This window comes from Lontra canadensis, unplaced genomic scaffold (assembly GCF_010015895.1).
Source record: "Lontra canadensis isolate GAN:19392208 unplaced genomic scaffold, GSC_riverotter_1.0 scaffold64, whole genome shotgun sequence".
NCBI lineage: Eukaryota > Metazoa > Chordata > Mammalia > Carnivora > Mustelidae > Lontra > Lontra canadensis.
The window spans coordinates 993,592-1,017,557 of record NW_022631058.1 but is presented as its reverse complement, the minus strand read 5'-3'; the positions used below and the strand labels follow the sequence as shown (position 1 = coordinate 1,017,557).

General features: G+C 40.4%; 1 protein-coding gene across 28 annotated transcripts in view; it reads right to left on the bottom strand.

The window, feature by feature from the left end:
- Positions 1-23,966, bottom strand: part of LOC116879910 (neurexin-3-beta) — a 1,111,251-nt gene that overhangs the window by 168,316 nt on the left and 918,969 nt on the right. For all 28 annotated transcript variants that reach the window (XM_032878508.1, XM_032878526.1, XM_032878527.1 and 25 more), the window contains one exon: positions 16,995-17,166. In XM_032878508.1, coding sequence (XP_032734399.1) covers positions 16,995-17,166 — 172 coding nt within the window. The remainder of the gene's footprint in view (positions 1-16,994; positions 17,167-23,966) is intronic.

The following is a 23,966-nucleotide window of genomic DNA, read 5'->3' as shown; positions in this document are numbered from 1 at the left end:
AACCTACAGGAAGTTGGGGAGCTGCTCCGCTGCTATCTGTGGAGTCAGAGGAGCTTGAGGTGGTGAAAACCTTAGGGGTCCTGGAATGGAGACAGGGAGGCACGGATCCCTGTTATCTTTCCTTAGTCCTCTTCTTCGTTCTTAAGAGAGAATGATCAAATCCAAGGAAAGGGATGCAATACTGCAGCTTCTCAGAGGAGGGGGCAGGTCAGGGCCGAGGGAACTGGGACAGGGCAGGAGAACCAGAGAGGGACTACTACTTCTCTGGTCTCCATTTCTGGACTTGGACGAGGTTAAGGGTGGGAGAGTGGTAGGGTTGACTCCAGAGGTAATAAGGAATAGAACCAATAAGGGGCCCTTCAGCTACTTGTGTCACCTCCTGCCATCTTTATTCAAAGAGGAGTGGGCAGAAGCTGGTAAGAAAAGCAGGTTTAATGGGAAGATGTTCTGGGACTCTAACACCTACCCATCAATGGATTTTTTTACTCCTTAAAGGATTCCATGGGGAATCTGGAAGGACTGCCTTTTTTTTTTTTTTTTTCCTGAGCTAATATTGCCTTTACTCCCATCCCTTACTCCAACCTTCTAACCAAATTAAACCTTTGATGTTCCTGTAGGATATGAATAATCACTGATTATGAACTGATAGCCTTACTTGGGCTTAGAATAGAAAGGTATGTTCCACCACACTCCCTACTAACACAAAACAATAAAAACAAAGCAAAACACTGAACTGGAGACCAAAACCAGATAAAAAACATTCCCACCTTGCAACTTTGTCTTTTAAAAAGCACGCACTGCCTCTTCAATTCTTTTTAAAGCTTATGGATCAGCTAAAGAAAAAAAAAATAGCCTTATGAACTCACTGAGGGGAGTTTAGAAGTCATTTTTCTGGGACTTAATAGCTGATATCAGAACTGTGTTACCTTAGGTGAATGGCAGTTGGACAGTAGAGAAAAACATAAAAAATGATCAAAATCTAAGGGGTTAAAAAAAGAGTAAGGACAACTAATATCTAAACCTTTGGACTGACAACTCAAATGACACATACTTGTTAATAATTAGAAGTACACCACATTTTAAGTCATGACTCAAATATTAGTTCATATTGTAAATGTGATGGCCGGCACAGCAATTAAAAAAAAATATATATATATATTTTTTTTTCACTTTTAAGAAAGTAGTTAATAATTATGTAAAATTATCCATACATTTAAAATATTTACCTAAAACCTAGACTGCTCTAATGTGCAATTGCAGTTCTTGCGGGCATGGTTTCTTGTTGTTGTTGTTTTGGTATAAAATTATAATCACCTTAGAAACAAGATTAATAAAATCTTCTTATACCATCCTACTTCCACAATCCCCTTTCCAAAACACAGTGACATGACATGCCGACGCATCTTAAGTGTTCAAGAATGGTCATGAAATTGATGAGCAGTGGCAGGTGTTCTGACTCCAATAAATCACAAAGTTATTACCTTTGAAAGTTTAAATGATTACCAAGGTTCTTATAACATCTGAAAAACTACAAATTTGAGATATATTAATAAAATATTCATGACTCTCCCTTCTTTTAACTATTTAATATAAAATATTAACTAGCATGATATTAAATCTCGATCTGAGAGCTATGTCTAAAGATCTTTAGGCTATTTTATGTTTAAATATATTTATTTGTGCCAGGACAAAGGCAATGTTTTTAGTATTTACCCAATGATGTGTGTGTACGTGTGTGTGTGTGTGTGTGTATGTCCTGTATGTATAGAGAGAATTTATAAACATCTCAAAGGAAAGAGTCTTCATATATTCTCCATAGAAGTTTGTACCTTTCCACAAGAAATATCTCCTAGATATCTGTAAAAAATAAATGTCTTGGATTTAAAGAAATGACTGGGAATCATTTCAAATGACATCCCTAATGATAATGGAGTGGAACAAAAAAACTTTTCCAGCCAAAGAGGAGAATCAGACAGGTCTATTTTCTTGGTAGAAGAAAGGCAAACTGTATCATCTGTAACATTTCAAATTATACTAGTCAAATTAGAGTAGTCCGTTTTCTGCAGAAATCTCTAAACCAACCAGGGAAATGTACCAGATGATCTAGTATTATCACCATTCTAATTGCGAAGATCCTTTGAATTTTACTCTTTCAGAAACCCCACTTTTATCTTTGCAATAATGATCCAAAAGATTAAAAGAAGGCCTTTGAGTGACTCAATTTGCCTACTCATGTTCGTGCAGGGTCTCCTGATGCCCCATTGCTGTCTTGTCAAAAGGCACTTAGGACATCAGTAAGTATAAGGCACAACTAGGACAGATGAGACAGGTGAGAGAACAGCATGTAGTTTTCTTGGTTTTATGGTTTAATTTCTGATTACCAAAGAGGGTAGCTTATTTCAATCCCATTGGAATCCTTACCAGTTTTAGACTTCTGAACAGGGAATGCAATTTCCCATCTAACCAAATTCAAAGGATGTTGAATTTTAAAACTTATGGATCAGCTAAAAAAAAAAATAGCCTTGCTATTTTTATATTATTATTATACCTAAAATATTATATATATTTTATTTTATTATATATTATATATATTATATAATATATATTATTATATATATTATATATATATTATACCTAATATATTATATTATATTATACCTAAAATGAGGTATAGTAAGTAAGATGTATCTTACTTCTTACTTTCTTTCAAAGATTTACTTCTGAGTGTGACTCAAAAAGGAGAACCTAGCCACAGTGAATACTAAAGAAATAGGTTTCTTCCTTCCTTATCCTATTTGATTTAAATATGCTCTGATTGAATAATGGTCCAAACCCTATTTATGACTCCGTTCCTAGCACAGGGATTTGTAGAGATGGATCCTTAATAAATACCTTCACAGACGAATCTGAATGGTTTCTCTTCACAAAAGAATGCCGATACTGGGGTTGCTGCTGTCCTTAGAGGTTGGCTGTGACAACTGGGATTTCAGCTGTTACTCCACATTCAAAAGGCAGTGAGGTTTGAACATACATAATGATTGCTCAAAGTCTTGAGCTTCCTATTCAACAGTCTGCTTGTTCAAAGTAGCTGTACTGGGGGGAGTGGCACCAATCAAGGGATCAAAACCACAAGAGGAACAAAATATTGATTATTCCAATGGACCAGGAAAAATGAAAGCAACTGTAACCTGACAGAAAGATGCAGCTACATGATTATGCAGCCACAGAAGGAGTTGGGTTTACTGACTGAAAAGTTCTTTGATGTTTTGGCCTGAGTGTTTCTGGGTGACATCTTACAACTACTACTGCATTTCAACCAGATCACTGGAAGGTTGACTTAGAAGATGTGTTGTGGATGAACTGTGTACAATTACTGAGGATGGGAATAAGGCTGGAGAATTGTCATAAAGGTCTGGAGTCAGCATTGGGGAGGACTCTGAGTCAACGGGTTGGCAGGGCACCTGGCTCAGTTCAGTTGCCTTATTTCCAGAACAGAGCCATTAAGAGTATTTCAAAATTCCCTTTATGGTCCTCCATGGAACTCAAAATTCTCTGAGGTCTTAGTAGAAGGAAGTCACAAAATGAAGCAAAACTATTAAATTTCACTTGGTTCATCCTCTAGGGGATCTCAGTTGCCCCCTGGGAGTGGTATCTTCTTTTCCATGTATTACCTTCATTTTTTCTTTTTTCCTTTTTTTTTTTTTTCCTGTCTGGAAGTCTAGCTCTACCCTCACCATATAGAAAATTCAGTAAAATTCCAGCTATTCATTTCGAAAGCCTAAAAGCATTTTGGTTCTATTTAAGTTTGTACTTCACTTATATAAATTCCTATTTTATTTGAAACAGTCAACATCTCACATCAGTTTTATATAGGTTTGAAAATGAACTACCAAGTATTTCTAAACCTTGGCTGTCTGAGAAGATTTTAGATTTATTTTTACTTTACATACGTATCTATGTCAGATTTATATTTAGTTATTTTTTTTAACTTTCACGGATGCCTGAATGTTCTTTTCTCTCTTCTACCATTTTGACTAAGTATACTGGGAAATTCACTCTTCTGGACCTACAGAGAATCATCCCAGGGTGATTAAATTTAAGATTTAATTGTTTCAACAAACAAAATTTTTACCGTAAAATCTCAACTATACATAATAAAAACTTGTTATTTTCCTATTACTTTTGAAATGAACTTAGGTATATTTAATGTATGTAAAGGATACTCTTTACCTTGGTATATACTATTTTATGTACATGCAGACAATGAACTTGGAAGCCTCCAATAATGTCAATACAGTTGTGCAGTTTAACATTTATTGAACACCTGTTGTTTTGACTCAGAAAAAAAAAAAGAGTTGGGGGGTAATTAACAGCCCCCCCCCCCCCCGTGACCACTTTGCTTAGGCTCTAGAAAGCCACGTCTGGTGGTGTATACTTTCTATTCTGGTGGTGGAAACTTCAACCTTAGACTGATAGCTTTATTACATTCAATACTGAGATCGGTAAAATGTAGATGGGCTGCTATTTTGTGAAAATAAAATCTGGTCTTCCTTAGTTTTATTTTTATTTAAAAACTTATTTTAAACTTGCACATGAGTTATAACTCATAACCTGGTGCTATTTCTTCTAATATAGAAACAGATTCTAAAATCTCTAAAACTCAACAACAAGAAGTAGGCAGGGTCACACCTAACAGTCTGCCCTCAAATGGCAGATCAACGGCTAGAAACAGTAGAAGCACAAGTAGGAAGTTCCTAACGGCTGGTTAGGGACAAGCAGTGTCGAGAAAATGAAGAGAAGTTTCTCTGGAACTCGGAAAATGGTTACGGTATATCAGTGAGCAGTCAGAAGAAAAGATAAATGCTAAGAAGTCAGTTGGCACCTTTATGCAGAAGGGCTATGGGGATAGGCTCGGGCAGCTGAGCCAGTGGCTAATACAAAATCCATGAATTTGAAAGAAAAGTACGCAACTTCCCTAACGAGTGAGCGAGAAAGCGTGCATTTGAATTACCACCATTTATAGTTACAAGAAGTAACAGAACTAGGGAAATATTAAGGCTTTCAGTTTATTTTCAAATCCTGCTCTAAGCAAGCTATGGCATAACATAAATGAAGGTTAGAACTGATTCTATATCTTTGGTGTTCAGTTAGGACAGCAGTATACAGTTGGATTCTTAAGTACAGGTACATGGATTGCCCACGCCACTTGTGTATTTCTTTATCCTGAATTAACCCACCAGTGGGTCTATGCTACTCTAGTTAACAATATTGTTCTTGTGTCTCTCCAATTTAACTCATTCACTTAAGAGATTATCTTGTTCCCTTTATTCTTAACAGAGATAAGACAATCCAAAAAATAAAACTAATGCATCAGTAAAAACAGAGCTGTAGGCTTCAAAAGACGCATGATCTAGATCGAAGGCCCCGTAACTACAACCAATGGGTAAATGTGGCTCATCATAGTTTCTTCTTATAAATTGTTTTCTTAGGACACAACAGTGCCAGGGCGCCTGGGTGGCTCAGTGGGCTGAAGCCTCTGCCTTCGGCTCAAGTCATGATCCCAGGGTCCTGGGATGGAGCCCCACATCAGGCTCTCTGCTCAGCAGGGAGTCTGCTTCCTCCTCTTTCTCTCTGCCTGCTTCTCTGCCTACTTGTGATCTCTGTCTGTCAAATAAATAAATAAAATCTTAAAAAAAAAAAAAAAGAACACAACAGTGCCCATTCAGTTATGTACGGTTTATGGTTGTTTTTGCACAACAGCCAAGTTAAAGAATGTCAACAAAGACCTCAAAAATTGCAGGGCCTATCATTTTTATTATTCAGTCTTTTAGAGAAGAAGTTCCTCTAAATGAAAGTATTAAGAGGAGGGGGTGTGCCTGCCTGACTCAAGGGAAGGGCATGGACTCTTGATCTTCGGGTTGTGACATGCAACACCAGACTGGGTATAGAGATTACCTAAAATTAAAAAATGTAAATGAAGGTATCAGGGGCTCCATGCCTATATTCAAATCCAAGTTGGCCTTATCACTTGCTGGTTGTATGATACTGAGGAGGATGCTACTTATTCTTACTCTTGTGTATTGCTCTTTGAGACCCAGTTGCCTCATCTCCAAAATGGGAATCATAATAGAATCACTTTCTAGGATGCTGTGAGGATTCAGTGTGATGATCCACGAGCCTGATACAATATAAGTACTGTACCAGTGCTGCTTCTTATTAACTAATATTATTCCCCTACAATCCTTTATTCAAGTATATGTTGTAATATCCACATTCCCTTGTCCAGGATATAAAGCTCTCTCACACTTGTAGGCATTTGGAATAAAGATTTCACCACTGAACTTTGAGAAAAACCACATTTCAATAATGTGATTAAAATGAAAACAAATTTAGTTTAATTAAACATTGAGACTGGCAATTGTGCATCAGGCAGAAAGACATTTCTAGTAAATGTTTAATAATGTGATTACAGAGTGTACCACATGCACTGGGATGTGGGAAACAATAGTAAATTTGCATGTGAATTTACCTCTGTCAACGAAATGATTCTGAGCTCCATATACAATAGGAACTGAGTATCCTGGGAAGCAGATGGAAAAGTCGGGTAACAGAGAGAGAGGGGTGTAGGCACAGACAAATCTATGTAGAATCCCAGCGTTGACACTTTCTGGCCCCGTGACTACAACAAATGTGCTCCAACCCCCTGAGCTTTGGTTTCTTTCTTTTTTTAAAATTTTACTTAGTTATTTGTCAGAGAGAGAGAGAGAGAGAGAGAGACAGTGAGAAAGGGAACACAGGCAGGAAGAGTGGGACAGGGAGAAGCAGGCTTCCTGCTAAGCAGGGAGACCAAGGCTGGGCTTGATCCCAGGACCCTGGGATCATGACCTGAGCCGAAAGCAGACACTTAATCGACTGAGCCAACAAGTGCTCCTGCTTTATTCTGTAAGAGAAAGAGATGAATGCTTCTCCTCTGTAACCATGGGGCAGATGACACAAAGTGAAATGAGGAATGAACAATGCCTACCCTTTCGTTCCCTCAGTGTGAAAGGTGCAAGTGTCGCATCACAGTTCATGCTTCTGAATGTCTAGTTCGTTAGCACTGTCCCAGAGAACCAAAGATCACAGCCCAAATTCCACTCCATGCCACTCCTATCTGGTCCTCCGGCTCCATCAGACACTTCTGTGGGCCACTGAACCCAGATTTTATCTGAATGCCAGCACCTTCTTACTCTCTCTGGAACTGTAAGTACCACCCGGCAGGTAGTACACGGAAACACTACATTTGCTTTCCAAGAGAGACAGGCTCGAGTTCCAGGGATTCCTGTACTAGCTTACGACCCGGGGAGAGCTAATCTCATAAGGCTCCATGTTTCCGCTTATAAGATGAGGATAAAAATAGTCTCTACTCCTTAGGGTTATTTAAAAAAACTTAATATAAGAACTCAGTGTACTGCCTGGTACTTAATGTATGCACAATAAAATGTAAGTATTAAAACTATCTTGCTTGTGTACATGTACTTCTCTTCCACTAGATGAGAAGATCTGTGAAGGCAGGGGCTATGTTTTATTTCCCATCATGCACCTATCATTTAGCACAGATTCATATGCAAAGTTGATTTTGAATTAACATTTGTGGAATGCAGCATGCATGAATGCGTAAGGAGATTAGTCCCCTCAAACTCACCCCACTGATGAGGTGGGGGATTAGCAGCATCTCCTTTTAATAAAAGGCAACATTTGTTAGTAAAGAGACTTCTGAAGTGTTTCTGCTATTTGAAAGTGACATATACATTTTTTTCTGGTCCATTATCAACTCATTTCCATCATATGCTTTGACATAACCTTTAGCTTTTGTTTTTTTGTTGTTATTTTTAAAGATTTTACTTATTTATTTGAGAGACAGAGAGAGAGAATGAGCAGGGGAAGGAGCAGAAGCAGAGGGAGAAGCAGACTCCCCACTGACCAGGGAGCCAGATGTGGGACTCCATCCCAGGACTCCAGGATCATGATCTGAGTGGGAGGCAGACTCTGTACCAACTGAACCAGCCAGGCACCCCAACCTTAAGCTTTTGGCTTGAATTGTCCTTTTCCACTTACACACCTACATCCCCAAGTGCTCTTATGCGGCACTGTGGGTCAATCTCTGGCATGTGGCAAAGCCTTCCATCTAGGCCAACACCAAGCAGACTTACCATAAGGCGGTAAAAGTATCCTGGGGAAAAACAACGCATCTCATAAAACAAACTAAATTATCAATGGGAATCAAATCCAGGACACATTAACTCCATGAACTGAAGATTAGAAGTGCCTCTTTGTCCTTGACTCATTCTGTCTTTTCTCCTCTGACCCTCCTTTCCCCCTTCTTCAACCTGCCAGCTTATTGACGGGATTTTGGAGGAGGGGAAGGTCTTTATCTCTCTGAGACCAGCTGCAGTATGATTACAATCGATTGAGTGATCTACAGTTTAGTGCGCCTTTCATTACTCTCTGTGTTTTATAGAGTTATAAATGACATACTGTATGTGAATATATATTATTAGTATATATTATTAGTATTATTGGATATTTATGCACCCACCACCTTTCCGTAAGAAGCTAAATGTTCCTTTTAGAATTTAAATAACTACAGGGATCCTGCAACCTTGTACAAAACTTAAACTGAAGAGGTTGAACTTGGAAACTTTTCCTATAAATACAGCTATACTCCTGGACAGGCTCTGAGGACATTTGATGTCTGTCTGACTCTGAGACAGAGTGAAAGCAGTCCGTGGTAATTGCATTTTGTGGTCAGGATAATAATTCTGGATTTTAATAGTTAAGATAAACTTTACAGGCCAGAGTTTTTATTTGCTATCTAAACTGGAGCTTCTCTGTGACAATAGAAAAAAAAAATGCAATTCAGTTAGCTAGCTTTGAAATTATGCAATGTTTGATGAGGGTTTTAATTTGAAAGAATTTGTGTTAATTACAGATGCCTTGTATAGAGTAAGATGTCATTAGTATTTTTCTGTCATATTAATTTCAAATGAGTATAATTTTAAAACCACATGAAAGGTGACCACACTGTATTTCTCATCTTGAAAGTGTTAGATTTGGTTTAATATATACATATACTCATTATTCATAAGAACTGAGAAATCCTTTTCCTTACATTTCTAGTTAAAGAGTGCCTAGGAATGACCCTCAATTTTCTCATCACTTATGTCACTGAGTCCCTAGACTATATAATATGTGTACCATTTAACATACGGTTAAATAAATAATCATCCTGGGCCTTTTGTTAAATTCCACCTTCCCCTCGAAATCCCAAGGTAGTCTACTAAAGAGGAGAAAATAATTAACTATAACCCACCATTAAATGTTTATCTCACAAAGTCCTCTAGAAGTTTCCAGAAACATTCTTTTGATGAACAAGTCTTATATCAAAATCAGTCTTATTCACAAATGAATTCTAGATAAATAATGTCTTTATTTACTATAACTGCTGTCATATTATCTGATGTAAATCTTCATAATGATAACAAACTCCTTTGTGTGTTATTATATCATAAATAACCTTGAGCCATGTGTTGGCTTAATGTCTCAGGGACATGTGTCTTGTGTCCATGTGCCATGTGTTTATGAGTTCCTTTTCCCTCTATCCCAAATGTTCTTCTCTCTTTCATAGGGTGTGTGTGTGTGTGTGTGTGTGTGTGTGCATGTGTGTAAACATATATGTGTATATAAATGTGTATGTATTCTTGTCTTTTTGTCTTTTAGGTGGTTAGGTTTAATTTTAACATTAGCTAGAAGCCCACAGTTTGCTTTGAAATGCTTATCAGCCTCTAAGAGACATTTACAGGGACAGAAAGGCTCTAGGTTTGATAGGAGTAATTGTATTTAACTTTTAAGATACAAGGCTATTTATCTTGTGGCTGGGAATTCACAGAAGAGAAAGAAGGTTGCTGGATAAAACAAAAATTAAACAAAACAAAACAAAACAAATACTATGCACCCTCTCAACACTCTCCCATCCCCCAAGACCTTTCCACAGTAAGAGACTCGCATCTAAGAAAGCCCTTCCCATCCATGTAAATATGGTGCTAGAAGACAAAAGAGAATTGTGAAAAGAAAGAGGCTGCCGAAGTCCCATAGGTTGAACCAATGATGTAGAGGAAAGCAAATGTCACAAATGCACTGGGAAGTGCTAACTTCTAACTTGGCAGAAAGTAGAGATTTCCAGGCAAGTGCCTAAGATCTCTGAATGGCTCCTAATCTGTAAAACGGGAATAAAACTAACATCAACCTCAAGGGTTTATAACAAGGGTAAATAAGATGTTATGCATGAAGTGGGATGATTTTGGTTAGGATGATGACATCTGCCATTTCTACCTCTCTGGGATAACAATCCAGTGAATCAAGAGGGGTGATTATCCCCATGTTGTTATCAAGACAACATACCTTAGCTGAGTTTAGAAGGTATATGAAGGTAAATGCTCATTAAGTTATTACTGCTGTAAACAGAGATTTACATTCTATAAAACAAGTAAAAGGAAGTAAGAGACAGTATGTTCTAGTCCTGTGTTGCCTGATTCTGGCCACTAGCTACCCAGCTAGTGGCCTAAGGACCGAATGAAAAAAAAAATATGTATTTAAATCTTCAGTGCCTAGGACATAATAATTGCACAATAAAAATAAAATTTCAGGATTACCTGTGGTTCAGACATTTGAGTGTCTTGTCTTTGGCTCAGATCATGATCCTGGGGTCTTGGGATCGAGCCCTATGTTGGGCTCCCTGCTCAGCGGGGAGTCTGTTTCTTTCTTTCTCTTCTTCTGTACGCTCTCCCTGACTTGTGCTCACTTTCTCTCTCTCTCCCTCAAGTAAATAAATGAAATCTTAAAAAAAAAAAAAAATTCAAGGCCTCTGTCCTATCAGCCACATCACAAGTGTGGCTGCATGGGGCTAGTGGCTACCATGTTGGACCCCGCTGCTAGTCAGTTTGATAGGAAAGAGAGAGACCTGTTTAACTTTCTAAGTATCAGCAATTCTCAAACCTAGCTGCATATAGAATCACCACGGGAGCTTTTTAAAACTATTGATACTGGGGCGCCCGGGTGGCTCAGTGGGTTAAAGCCTCTGCCTTTGGCTAGTCGTGGTCCCCAGGGTCCTGGGATTGAGCCCCAGATCAGGCTCTCTGCTTCTCTGCTCAGCAGGGAGCCTGCTTCCCTTCCTCTCTCTCTGCCTGCCTCTCTGCCTACTTGTGATCTCTGTCAAATGAATAAATAAAATCTTAAAACAAAACAAAAAAAAACTATTGATGCCAGGACTGTGCTTCTGAAACCTGACACTACACACAAATCACCTGAGTATCTTGTTAAAATGCAGATTCTGATTCAGTGGTCTGAGGAGAGGCCCAAGATGCCCCATTTTTCACAAGCTCCCAGGTGATTCCGATGCTGCTGGTCCACGGACCACACCCCAGACCGATCCGATTACCTGCATCTGGGACCTGAGAACCGGCAGTTTCTTAAAAGTTCCCAAGAGAATCTCATTCATAGCCAAGTTAAAGAACACTGCTTTGTAAAGAAAATCCACTGAAAAGAATTTTATACACCTTTTCGCCAAAGACCAACCTCAGCAAGTTGAAAGTTCCCCGGAAGTAGAAACTCACTTACTTGTGAATCCTAATTTTTTCCTGACAAGCCAGACTATTTAGCAGTCAGAATCCTGGGGATGCCCTGGTTTGATTGATTAACTGACACATTCTGTGACCCAATGTTCGAAGAACTTATTTATAAGATGGTTTCAAAATGTACCTAGCCATGTTCTAACACATTCATTAAGCAATCTTTTCTCTTGTTGTCATTGTATCTCTACAGTCTCTACAGTCAGGTTCAAATACAGCTTTCTCTTGATAATATTTTATTTGTTATTCCCCATGCAGGCGTCACTATCTATGTTGTGGTTTTTATCCTTTTTTTTTCCTTCCTCCAGTTGAACTGAAAGTAACACTAGTTCTGAACGGATGAATGAGCAAGTAGATGGGGCTTGTTTTAATGTGGGCTTCAAATCTGGCAAGGCCTCAAATGTTTGCAGGCAAAGGCAGAAAGAAAAAGGAACGAAAACCTCCTGGGTAGAAATTAATGAAAACCCAATACATGAGAAATTTCAGCATCATGTCAAGTACATAGACTTGGTTTTAACCCTTCAAAATCTCAGTAATCTAAGATGAGATGTGGACAAGGAAACCTCTCTTATTTCACTTGGGACATCACTAAGCACGATAGCAATGTTTTTGCTTTCAATACCTATAAAGATAAGATTCTGTAGGATTGGACACATTCAAATATAAGAAGTTTTCTAATAGACTGTCTTCAAGGAGAGCCACTTCTCCATCCTTTTTGTGTTCTGAGCTGGATGGTCGGATAGCATTCAAGCTCAGGTCATCAGGGGCATTTTATTGACTGAAAAAATGGGGAATCCAATAAAGAGCTCTTCAAATAAGTTGGTATGCAATATCAAGAAAAAAAAAAGAAAAAAACCATGGAGACCCTGTTCTCCTCAGCACCGTCTGCAGTGGGAAGATGGAAAGTCTAGCACATCAGAGCTGCTCATCAGCCTTCATTTCCAGGAAGCCCGTCTCTGACCCAAAAAGCCTCTTTCCCCTCCACACTCAGGGTTCCAACAGGCCTAGTGACACAGCCAGCCACCCAGACATGGTAGACAGGCTCTTGAACAATCCTAGTCAGCTCAGCCTCCCAGGGGACCTAGAGCTGGGGCTAAAATTAACTCCTCATGTTTAAGTCGCCTTTCACCTCCCCTCCCTTGTCACCACCACTGCATTGTGTCAAGACAGTAATCAGAGGCTTTATAAGGAACATTTGTCTGGGCGTGGATGCCAGCTCTGGGCTGATTCTGCTTTTACCTCCCTCTCCTGCTCCGTAGGCTTTCTATTTTCAGGTTCAAAGAAAGAAGTTGCTTTTGAGTTCTATACCCAGTATTAAGTGATACAAGATCCCGATAGCTATAGAACTACTTTTCTTTTGGATCCATCCTAATTCACAAAAAGCCAATGCTGTCTGCCCTGGGCCCAGCTGCTTTCTAACTATGTCACACTGGGATGCTTCAGTAGAGTCACATAAAATTCTCTGAATGTCCAGGAGAGGAGAAGATTCTGGAGTTGACCCATTCATCATCCTGATACACAGGGATCTGTTGCGCAGGAACGGTTCTCTGAGAACATGCCCTCAAAATGAGCTAACTTACGCAAATATTCTGCAGGAACTCCTCCACATTTCTTAACTGTTTAAACATTAGCAATAGACAAGTAGCACAACTGAACTCCTTTTGAGAGTTTCTATACTTAGCACTATCAATAAAAGAGGGTAGCGTGGAAAAAGGATGCATCCCTTTTGCAGAAATTGTGTCAAGCTTGCCCAACCAGATGTCTTTGTTCTCTGATGCCCAGATACAGGGGGTATTTTAATCTTATGGTTTAATATAAATCAAACATTGCCAGATTGCTCTAATGATGCTTTAAATTTAGTTAAGTGGATCCTTTCAGTAGCACAGGGAGGCAGGAGGAAGAGAAAATAAGGTATCCAAAGATCAAAAGGTGACCATTCCCAAGAAGTCTTGGAAGAATGGAATGTAAAACTAGATTGGGGGCGCCTGGATGGTTCAGTTGGTGAAGAGTCCCACTCTTGATTCCAGCTCAGGTCATGATCTCAGAGTCATGAGCTTTAGGAGCCCCAAGTCGGGCACTGCGCTGGGCGTGGAACTTATGTAAGATTCTCTCTCTCTCCCTCTCCTTCTGCCCCTTGACCTGGCCTCACCGCTCTCCACTCTTGCTCTCTCACGCTTTCTCAAAAATAAAAATATAAATTTTTAAAACTAGATTGTTCCAAGTAAATGTTTACTCTTTAAAAAATAAGAAAACTAGAAATAAAACTAGAATGTTGGACTATCCACTTACCACTTTCCAGTCCGGGCAATGAAGTATGATGATTACTAGTTCAAATACTCAGTATTTGAATCGCCTCATGGAAGCACATTGCTATTGTTGCAAGGAGGACAGCTTGGGCTCATTACAAATGAGCCTTTTAGCACAGCTAAAAAAAAACCTTTTCTTTTTAAAAGGATTTTCGACTCCACACCTCATAACATCCACCTTTGTGTGGTTATTGGTACTGACCTATGTATTAGGACACTTTAAAAAAAAGGAGTAAGTTTAAAATGACCTAAGAAGAGAGATGTTCATTTCTACCCATGCATTTTTTCAAAATATTCCCCAATTTTTGTGGGAACAAGAGTAGAAATTGTGTCCAGTTGAGAACAGGAGAAGATGGTCTTAGTCCTATCCCACATTTACTATGTGACCTTAGGAAAAACATAGCATCTTCCCGGGTCTCTTTTTAAATTTGAAATGGGGAACAAGAATTCCAAACCTACCTAATTTGTGGGCTATTTAATGGCCACAGTGAAGAAAATTGTGAGTGAATATGTCATAGTAAAACAATGCTACCCAAATATTTGGTCATTTTCTGACTTAATTAACATTTTATATACATTCACTCAATCTGCACATTAGCCCTGGAAAGTAAATATTAACACAACCCCATTTTATAGACCAGTAAACAGAGGTTCAGAGGTTAAGCAGCTTGCCTAAAGTTATTGAGGGGACACTGGATCGACACATAGGAAGAATACATACTTAGAGAAGCAAGAAAACAGAGTAAAAGATGAGAATGAGGGGAGAAAGAACAGAATATATTTCTGAAGCATCACAGTGATCATCCCCCAAATCAAGAGTATTAGAAATTCTTACACTTATTTTATGGTATACTGCTGAATTGCATACAGGGAGAGACACAAAATAATTCAGTGCTCAGGGCCCTAGACTGCCCTAGACTCACAGATGATGGCACCAACTCCAGCCAGATGACTCCAAAGCCCACACTTATAACCGCTCTACTGCCTCATGCTCGGTCATGATAATACTTACTATTCCTAAGTAATGGTTACCAGTAGTTACTAGTAATCGCTTTCAGTGGTAAGCAATGCCATTCAAGAAAAGTTTATTCTGTTTTGAAAACATAGTAAGCAACCCATAATCTGGAACCAAAGATATAAAGAGACAGGCACACAGCCAGGGTCACTGGTTTTCTTACTGTGGTTTTTAAATGACCATTAAAGAGTCTTCAGCAAACTCATGGGTTCTATATTGGCTCAGGGCAAGTGGTTAACATCAATTTAGAAATCTCTGAAATTCCTAATAGAAACAACAAACCCTACAGCAGCATTAGCGGAGCCAGTGATAACACGCATGGAGAGCAAGTTTTCTGATAAGCAGATGAACAGCTTTTCAGATCTCAGGCTATTTGGATTCCCGTGTCCACCCATCTCCCAGAGTGTAAGCACAAAACATTTAAAAATCAGGTCTATTAGTGCCTAAAGAATTTGGATGATGATAAGAATTCATAGCCGCTGCTAACACCTCTGGCTGTCTTCAAAGGCTCAAAGATAAATGCGTAAGGTCATTTTTGTGCCTTAATCTGAGAAGTACTAAGTGCATGACAAGAGACTCCCAGCAAAGGCTGAGCTGGATATTGTGTGGAGACTGAGATGGTAGATAAATGGGTAGGCGGTGCTTTTCATATCAATAGCTTGGGAGTCTTGTATGCTTTTTATAGACGCTCCTATAATCCTTAAACCAGTCACAGGAAGACTGGCTATTTGGGGGTGGGGGGAGGGGGAGTAAGTAGTAGCACCATTCCTTCTGATTGGCTTTTAAAGAAAATTAATGCTGAATTAGGCATGAAAATTATAGCCTTCGAGTCATTCAAAATTCTTGGGCCACAAATAGGCAAATTTACTTTCTGTATTTCTCCCAAATGTGATGATAATTAGCTAAACAGCTCTTAAAAACTTCTGAAAATGTGCTTTGGGCTCCCTTATCCCTGCGCCTGCTTCACTATTAAGGAAGTGAGAGGACGGCAGTAAGAGAATTATGCGGAATTTGAAGCATAGGAGAGAGATTGAAACATGGTCTCGTGCCCACATTAGTGAAAAGTCCAACATTCTGAGCTAGCCTTTTGCATCCACTAAGTGATAAAGCCATTGTGGAACAAAGACCCTTAGCCAAAGTATTTTCCCTTCCTGTCCTGACACTTTGATGATGAGGGCTCAGGACTCTTTTGCTGGGAGAGGTGAGAGATGAGAGGGAAAGCTAAAGGATGATTTGAATGATCTCTTTAAAAGAAGGAAACCTTTCCTCCCGTTGCCCTTGACTTGGCCATCTGGCTCTGGGAGTTTGCTGGCAAATGCTCCTTGACCATAAAATTTAAACAGATGATTAACCCCTCTCCCTCCCACACCAGCATGCTTGCTATTAAAATGCCTACTAGGACTAATCTCTGAATATCAAAACAGTCTTAGCGTTAATGAAAGGAAAAATTGGCCAAGTCAACCAAATGAATGAAACCTCACCCTTCATTTTTTCCTCATCATTACCCTGACTTGATATTCATCCCTTTAAGTTTTAGTAAACTTCCTTTACAGTCTTTCTGAAATCTCTGACCATCTGTACCTTCAACCTTGCCTGCCTAAATGGCACCATAGAGTCCAGATAAGAAAATGGATTATTCTGTGATCATCAACAGTAGCTCACGATGGAGATGGCACCCCATCCCTGCCCCGGTCATCATCTGCAATGCCCTGGAAAACCTAAGGCCATTGTCTCTAGTATGAGCCAGTTGGGTAGTATGTCAGGTTGACAAAGAGTGTCCAGTGCATAGTTAGTAAGTCTCCAGAAGCTCCCTGCACTGAACCAAGACCTGACGCGATAACTCTTCTCATACAAACAAAACAAAACAAAACAAAACAAAAAAACATGACTGATGTGGTTAGTTATCAGTGTTTTATGATATGGGGACAGTAATGAAAAAGTTGCCACTCAGGAGTAAGAATGGGGGAGCCAAAGAGAGTGCGTGGTCACAGAGTGAACAACACGTACCTGTGGGGTAATGCTCATTCACCGGCCAGTTGTCCACCTGGAGTGTGGCGTTGCCGCCGTTCCTGGTGAAGCGCACCACGTGATATTTACCATCATTGACGGGGGTTCTCTCCTCCTTGATGGAGATGTCAACGGTGCCAATATTGAAGACAACTCCAATTTTCCCCTGTTCCTATGATAAGGAAACACAAAAGGCATAGTTAGCACCAACCACAAAGTGTTCTCTTTAAAGTGGATCCTCTGACTGGCAGGAAACCTGTAGATACCCAGAGGGAGCTGTCTGCATGAAGGGAACAATAGTAGCCTACGTTTCTCCATGGGCTTTCATCCGCAGCATAAAAGTCAATGGTATAAAGCCACCCAGATTGTTCTCACGGGCTGCCCTTGCACAGGTGATATCATTTGATTGCTCTCCACAGATATCAAAGCTGGAAACCACAGAACCACGTAAGAGCTGGGCAGTGACACTGCAAAGTACATTTCTGTGAGAGGAACGAAGCCTGTTTTCTAGGGGAGGTAATTAGACACTGGAGCCTAGATCACCTCGCAGTTTGGATTTAGGACTAAAGAGGAAATACAAGCATACTTGTGCATTTCGCGGGGGGACGGGGATCGAGGCCAAGGCAGGAGGGGTACAATGAATGATGAGCAGGCAACAGCACAGAGGATAGCATTATAGATCAACACCCAAGGACATGCCATGTAAGTCTCAAACCCATAGGAAATGTATCCTTAGGAGAGGCCAGTGAAACCAAGCTGGGGTTTTCAGGGTCAGATGGCTGCTACTCTTCTCACACATGTGCCCCTATTCCTAAGGCTCATCCGAAGAGGACTATGATATTCAGCAGTTGTACGCTACATAGCAAATGAGAACCTCAACGGCCCCCCAAAAAAGACTTCTGGGAAGGAACATACAATGAATTCCAGAAGAGAAACACTCTGGCAATGCGGGTGATGATGATGGTGAAGGTAGAGGCGACGGCATCATCTGCTACCTGAGAAGTGCCAGAAACACTGAAATGTGAATAATGCTATTAAAATTCTTACTTTTCTCCTCTAGTCATTGGTTACGACTAAGAGTCAGAAATAGTATTCACAATGAGACACAAAACAGAAGTAAGCTTACTGGCCAGATTTAATCCGTCTCTGTCAACCTCCCAGGAAGGTATCAGCACAGGGCACGTCAGGAGGAATGGGCGAGGACAGGAGGAGACATCTTTCTCCATTTTTCTAGTTGTCTGACTTATTGGCAACAGGTTGAACATTTAAGGGCAATAAAATTTAGTGGTAACCCTGATGTTCTCTTTGTCCACATAGTTAGTCTCTGTTATCATCTCTGTTCTTTTTCAAGAGGTAGAAGGAGAATAAGAAGGTAGAGGGGAAGGAGGACAGGAAAGAGGAGGAGGAGGGAGGAAAGGATAAGAAAAAGAAGTATATGAAAAAAGAAGTCCAGAAGGCATCAAGCTAAGTGTAGGAAGGATTTCATGGAAACTCAGATTTAGTAATTGGGTTCATTTATTTATAAACAAAAATCCATTCAATACATAGCACTTGTTGTGCTTAAAGTCAGTAAATTAAGACTTCTGGTGAGGTTTTAGGCATTGGTTTTCAGATACTTTGGTACACTTCACTTCTTTTTTCAAAAGACAGCTTTCTTCACCTTGCCAATTTTCCTTTAGGAGGTGAACACATCTTATTCCTGATAAAAGAGTGGACAAGTACCTAGGAGTCTTGATTTTAGAAATTAGGCATCTAAGGTGACTAAGAAAGGCAGCTTTCAACATGCAGGGATAGCTGTGATACGGGGTGGACACTGTCCCTTCCTTTGTGTCCAGATTGCACAGCACACAATGTAAAATGATGTCTGCAATTCCCATGTTCTATTCTCTGTAAAAAGGAATGCAGGTGCCCTCCTAAATGGGGACTAAATGTACTTATGATTTCGTAAATCCCTGTTTATTGGGACACTATGTTCTCAGGGTGTTTTTACCCCCACCCCTACATCTCCAGCACTAAACAAAGCACCTGCATTAAAATGAAGAAATGAAATTGATGATGGGTTCTTTTGCATCTTTCATGCCCATAATTAATACTGGATCATTTTACTCTTTCTCCTTCAACTCTAGGAATTCAGAAATGATACTGTGATTTTTCTGCTTTCCCCTACTTAAAGCACCGGCATCCTTTTCCAAGGGTCGGTGCATACATGTTAGAACCTACTCATCCTTATGCCTAAATAAGCAAGGTTATAGTAACCTGAGTCATAACCTGTTTAGCAGAACGAGGGAACCGGAGGAGTTAAGAAGCCATAAGTGCAGACACCATCACTCCTCTGCCCACCCCACAAATGTGGGTTGTTTATTGCACCACTGTTCTTCAATGAGAAACCACTATATAAATCCTGGGCGCACGGAAAGGGCTGCTGGTGATTCAATTCACCTCTGAGTCACTAATTAATCGTGGGTGGAGAGCAGTTTTAGGTAGAGCGGAGACCTTTAAACCAGCATTCTGCAGCTTTTCAGCAACAGCAGCGGCACAGTACAGTTCTGGCTCAGTGAGTTGGCTGATCAGCGAGATATGTTCTTGGGCAGATTTTCTGCAAGATCCATAATAGATTCAGGGGAAGAAAAGATTTAATCTCTGCCAGAATAAATATTTGCTCCTTATCGGAGGCACCACACATTTGCCACTGTAATCAAGGCTTTGGAGAGATCTTCTAAATACCGCGAGAGCTCCCGCCAATGTCCGTGGAGACCCTTACCCAGATGCTCCATCGTGTTCCCCCACAGTGCTAACTGCGGCTGTGCTCGACCTCAGATGTGGTCTCTTTACTTGCGGTAATAAGATTTCATTACTGCAACCTCCTTGTCATTTGTCATGGCACCACAGTGGCATTGTAATCTGTGGCTAACTGCTTTGTCTCAGTTCGTTACAAGTCATACGGCAAGTACCCATATAGTTGCCTAGGACTGAATTCATCACACTCAGCTGCCATGAAAATGAACTCTGCTGGCTCATGCGTTTGGAGAGGAGACCATTTGAGGGATAAAGAGTGTTGGCTTTGGAGACAGCCCCAGCTGACCTTTTGGGAAAGTGACCTAACTTTTCCGAACCCCTTTTTAGTATTGTACGGTGGGGACAGGACACCAGCTTTCCAGACTTCCTAGGGCCGTTATAAGGTAAAATGATACGATTACAATGATGAACATGACAGCACTTGACAAGTAATAAAATATTATTCAAATAAAAGGGATAAATGAGATCAGCAGAAGGAACAATCCAAACATTTGACTGACTATATGTCACACCCTGTGAGCACTGGGGAAGTTAATTTGTTCAATAGGATAAACATGGTTTCAGCATGGCATGGTTCAAATAATGCCTCTCTCTCGCTCTGAGAGCTTTGTGACCTTGGGCAGGTTATTTAACTTCCAACTTCCCCACTATAAAGGGATCTGGGGAAGAAGGGAAAGGCGAATTGCTACCTTTGAAGCTTGTTGCGAGGATTTTAGGAGAATACATGTGTGTGAAACACCCGGCACGTTGCTGCCCATACTTTGGGACTTCAATAAATGTCAGTCATCTTCTCCCTTTCTCTTCCCTCATCAGTATAGTTGAAAGTGGTGGTGCGAGCTAAGGGCTGGCTGGTTGGGCGACAGTGTCATCAAGAAATATTGTAAATATAAATGTAAATTTTAGCAAAGAGAACATTAAAAAACAACATTTGCATGGTTGATTTCCTGTCACAATTTGGTAGCTGCTCTCTCTTCGCATTCCTCGGTGTCTTTTATAAGCCCGTCCAAGGCAAGCAAAGTGTAGCTGCAAAACCAGCATGCCTATAAATTTTAATAACTCCACACCCATCACCACTAAAGTTGCTACCAAAGGCAATCACTTCAATCTATGTTCTTCCTTGATATTAAAAACACAGACAAGTGGTAAATCAGAAGACATTACCAAAGAGTCCTCAAGTGCAATAAAAAAAAAAAGTCTGTTAAACACACACACACACACACACACACACACAAAATAAGACTGAACAGGAAAACAGCTGTCTGTAAATAGCCAGTAAGTCATTCTTCACCAATAATAACTGTTTACAAGCCCACCTGGTTCCTCAAATTAGTCCGGCTCCAGCTCTCTGATCTTCCATCAGCCACATTATGTTATTGCTGTGGAGGTGACCCAGGAGATCCTACCAACACCAGGGTCAGATTTCAGGAGCAGAGATGCACAAGGGCAAGAAAAATCCTCAGGAATAAAGACCTCCCCGCAGGCAATCTCTTCATTCGTTCCACAGTGCCCCCAGGGAAGGCAAAAAGCACCATCCACTAGTTTAGACAATTGAAGCTGACAGAAACAGAACTGGGACTCTCAAAGGTATACCCGGGAGATGTGCAAAGGAAGCAGTTCTCAATATCCTGGCTTCCAGGCTTCCCACAGAATCTGTGAGTTCAGGGCTAAGCAGTCATAAAGAAAGAACAACAGGTATGTGATCCCTCTTGGGGCCAGACACTGCCAGGTCTGGCATAGCTGTTCCAAAGTCTGGGTCGCAGTAAATAAAACAGTCAGTGACAGCGTTACTGTCCCCCCATTATCGGCTCGTAGTAAGAGAGGATTTCTAGGTCCCCTTGTGATGTGCAGGGCCAAGAAACCAGTGGTAACCAATAAATTAGGTGTCACTCCTGAGCCATGCATTAAACTGCTGGTGTGAGACCAACCAGAGTTCTCCCATTGGCTCTCAACCACTGTGCCCAGCAAATCTCTGGCAGTGGCCTCTTTGTCAGACTGGGTCATTGAGTGAGGATGGCAACAAGCCAACTCACAATGGACACGGAAAATGAGAAACAAATCTTGATTGTTTTATGCCACCAAATCTTGAATCTGCTTGTTATGCAGTGTAACCCAGACTACGTTGAAGAATGGGTAGGTGTGTGGAAGGTACTTTTTGATAGAACAATTTTTTTTAAGATTTTATTTATTTATTTGACAGAGAGAGATCACAAGTAGGCAGAGAGGAAGGCAGAGAGAGAGGGGGGGAAGCGGGCTCCCTACTGAGCAGAAAGCCCGATGTGGGGCTCGATCCCAGGACCCTGAGATCATGACCTGAGCCAAAGGCAGAGGCTTAACCTACTGAGCCACCCAGGCGCCCAGAAGAACAATTTTTGAATTCTTACAATTACCCTCCAGATATTATAGACTAAAAAGATGGAGATTCAGAGGATTAGGAATTCACACAACTAAGAAGAATCACTTAAGATTAAAATCCATGGGTTTTCCACCATGCAATGTTCCAGCCGCATGTATTACATGCTGCAGTTGAGTTACTTATATAAGACACTGTAAACATCACACATTATATACTTTATGTTTGCCTAACTTGCCTGATCTGTCTACCTAAACTAACAGTGGCTATCTCAAATGTAGGGATACTGACAGGTGCTCAGTTAATGTTTGTTAAATTAATGGATAAGAGGATGAATGAATAGGGAATTAGAATGCATGGTTTTGGTAGAAAAAAAAATTGTGTTCGTAAGTTTTTATACCATGGGAGGTTAAATAGAATTTGTACAGTAGATGATAATGAAGAGAATTATTCATCCATAGCCAATTTTTTGCAATAAATCTTAATCAAAACATACAATCTCACTGTGCTTTATGTATGCAATCAATAAAAAAAAGACAAGGCACAATTTTGATTCATCAGATAATTTTGGCTAAGGGAGAATTTTCCTGAAGTTCTCTAGGGTCAAACAGTCTTGTGTTTACTACAACACAGTATGGACACTTTTCATGGCCAGTCACTGTCTTTCAGTGAAGATCATCAGGCCCTTCTTTCAATGTTACGGTCTCCTTGTTCTAGACTCAAGATCATTGTTAGCTAATAAGCAGGGAGTGTGTACTTTCTGTGTGCCGTTGTACACTATTGAAAATTCAAGAGATATAAGAGACCAGGTCTTTCTCTCAAGACGTCTAAGCCCATCAGGAATTGTCCAAACGGACAAGACTCCAACTATGGAGGTTGGAGATGATGTGGACTTTCACTATCATCCCAGGCCCCTTCCCTTAGTGGAGGGGGGTGGGGTACTGTGAGAGGAAGGGCAAGAGAAAAGGAAAATGTCTGCTCTAGGTTCCAGAAGCCTTTGTGATTTAGAATCAGAAGACCTGAGCCCAGTCAAGCTCCATGTCTTGTTGTCCAGGTAACCTTGAGGAAGTAATTCAACTATATATACAAAGAAAAAAAACAAAAAACAAACAAACAACAAGGCAACAATAGTAATACCTGTGTTAAATGGAATTTAAGAGAAATGAACAAAATCTTGGCAAATTCTGAACTGCTCTTCAAAGGACGATTTAAAAATGACGTCAGTGGTAGGGGTTAGGATGGCAGGGATAGCGGACAGAGAAATAGCGTGACAGATGATGAATAAGTCAGAGGAGTTTGCACACATCCTATAGGATACCACTCTATTTAAAATAACCGTCTCCCATTCAACATCATCCGCTCTAGGATCTGTACAGATTGTCCCTAGAATATTCATGTTAAATGGCTTGGAAACAAATTCTATTTTCCTAAATCTGCACAGGTCTCAGTGACCTTTGCACCCACCCAGCAAAACTGCATGCACCTCTCCACTACAGCTGTGCTTCTCCTGTTGTTGTGCTGAAGTGTGGTTGTGGGAGGTCAATCAATTAAAGTGGATTAGATCCATGGACTGAATTACTAACAGAGGGCCAGGAGAGATAAGACTGATAAATAGCTCAAGACGGCTCCGTCTCTAACTCCAAGCAAAGGAAAAAAAATAAAATAAAATAAGAGCAAGCGTGGATGTGAGCTCAGGACAATGGGAACTCTGACCTGAAAGCGGGGAGTCGAGGAAGGACAAGACAGCTAGGGCAAGTAAATAAGATGCAAGTCCGAGCCAACACTCTAATAGGCACCGGTCACAAATGGCATCCTGAGTCACTGTG